This window comes from Anarrhichthys ocellatus, unplaced genomic scaffold (assembly GCF_004355925.1).
Source record: "Anarrhichthys ocellatus isolate YVR2014 unplaced genomic scaffold, GSC_Weel_1.0 scaffold1164, whole genome shotgun sequence".
NCBI lineage: Eukaryota > Metazoa > Chordata > Actinopteri > Perciformes > Anarhichadidae > Anarrhichthys > Anarrhichthys ocellatus.
The window spans coordinates 11611-13064 of NW_022281138.1; the positions used below are offsets into that span (position 1 = coordinate 11611).

The following is a 1454-nucleotide window of genomic DNA, read 5'->3' on the forward strand; positions in this document are numbered from 1 at the left end:
TGGCTTTAAAAGTGTTAATAGAGCTGCAGCTCCTCACACCTTCAGGCAGGGTGTTCCACTGGTGTGCTGCTGTTACAGAGAAGGCTGATTGTCCAAAAGTAGTGCGGCGAAATGGTATTGTACAGTCTCGTGTTGAGGATATTCTCGCTGATCTAATAGAAGTTGCTGAGCTAGTATATACAAAGTCATGGAGTGGAGGAGGGGCCAAACCATTTAGAAGTCTGTAGACCAGGCACACATCTGAGAACAATCTAAAATTATTAAAGCTCAGTAGATTATGCTTCTCCAATACCCGACAATGGTGAAAGTGCAACGGCCTTTTGTCCAGAATTTTTATTGTTGTTTAACGTTGAAAAGGCGCTCAAATAACCTTGGCTAAATACACATTACATATGAAATTTTGACATCTTCATCTATCAAACGTACTCTTTTATGTTTCTCTTGTTTTTCAGATCGAGAGACTATCATGTATATCATTTATTAGCACCTTTAAAACAGCTTTGCTTTCAATAAACAACTCGTATTCTCGTATTGTTATCACTTTCTTTCATACATCTTTGTGGAAATGCTTTTCATAACAGTGTGACAAGGAAATGTGCCTTAATTTGAAATGTTCATACAATACTAATATATCCAATCAGAGGGCAGCTTGTGAGTTCACAGCAGTCATGCAGCTACATTTCTATTGTCATACTTTACACCTTAAAGAACCACGAATGCATTCTCAGTGTCTGATAAACCCTTAAACCTGCTGGGCCGCCCTGACATGAGAGGCCTACATCTTAGCAAAGACAAGACTTTTACATATGATTTGGATTTTGGACATATTTAGCCCGTACAGTAAGGGGTTGAAAACCGGCTGGCATGTAAGCCAGTATAATGACAACACAATTCTCAAAGTATTGGGTAGATTGTTCATATTGAACCTGCTCTGTAATACTTCAAAGCAAGCCCCACATGAGAAGTTGAGCAGAGAAGCGAGGTGAGGTGTGCAGGTACTGACAGCTTTCTGTCTGGTCTGTTTAGAACCAGAGAAACAAACTCTAAAGATCTTCATGTAAGAGAAGAAGATTAGAATGAGAGGACAAAAGATCGAGAGTGAAGTAGCAATGAGTCCATAGATGTTATGAACTGAAGTGTCATCGCAGGCTAGTTTGACAATGGAGTAGTTGTCACAGTACACTTTCTCAATAATGGTCCCACACAGCTGTAAAGAGGTACTCAATGATGTCATCACAACACACAGCAGTAAAGGGCCAAGCCATGTTACAGCAAAAAGAACAGTAATCTTGTTAAATGTCATACGTGTGTTATATTGTAGAGGATAACAAATAGCAAGATATCGGTCATAAGACATGACGGCTAAATTTAAATACTCAACACCTCCATAACAGTACAGGAAGAAATTCTGCAGGAAACAAAGTGGAGCAGAAACAGTGTGAATGTCAGAGAGG

General features: G+C 39.5%; 1 protein-coding gene across 1 annotated transcript; it reads right to left on the reverse strand.

The window, feature by feature from the left end:
- Positions 1-753: 753 nt before the first annotated feature.
- LOC116377369 (olfactory receptor 52N4-like) lies at positions 754-1450 on the reverse strand (the record flags this gene model as incomplete). The annotated part of the gene is made up of 1 exon (XM_031838991.1): positions 754-1450. A coding segment is annotated over one exon (675 nt), but the record flags the coding sequence as incomplete, so codon positions are not given.
- Between the last annotated feature and the right edge of the window lie 4 nt (positions 1451-1454).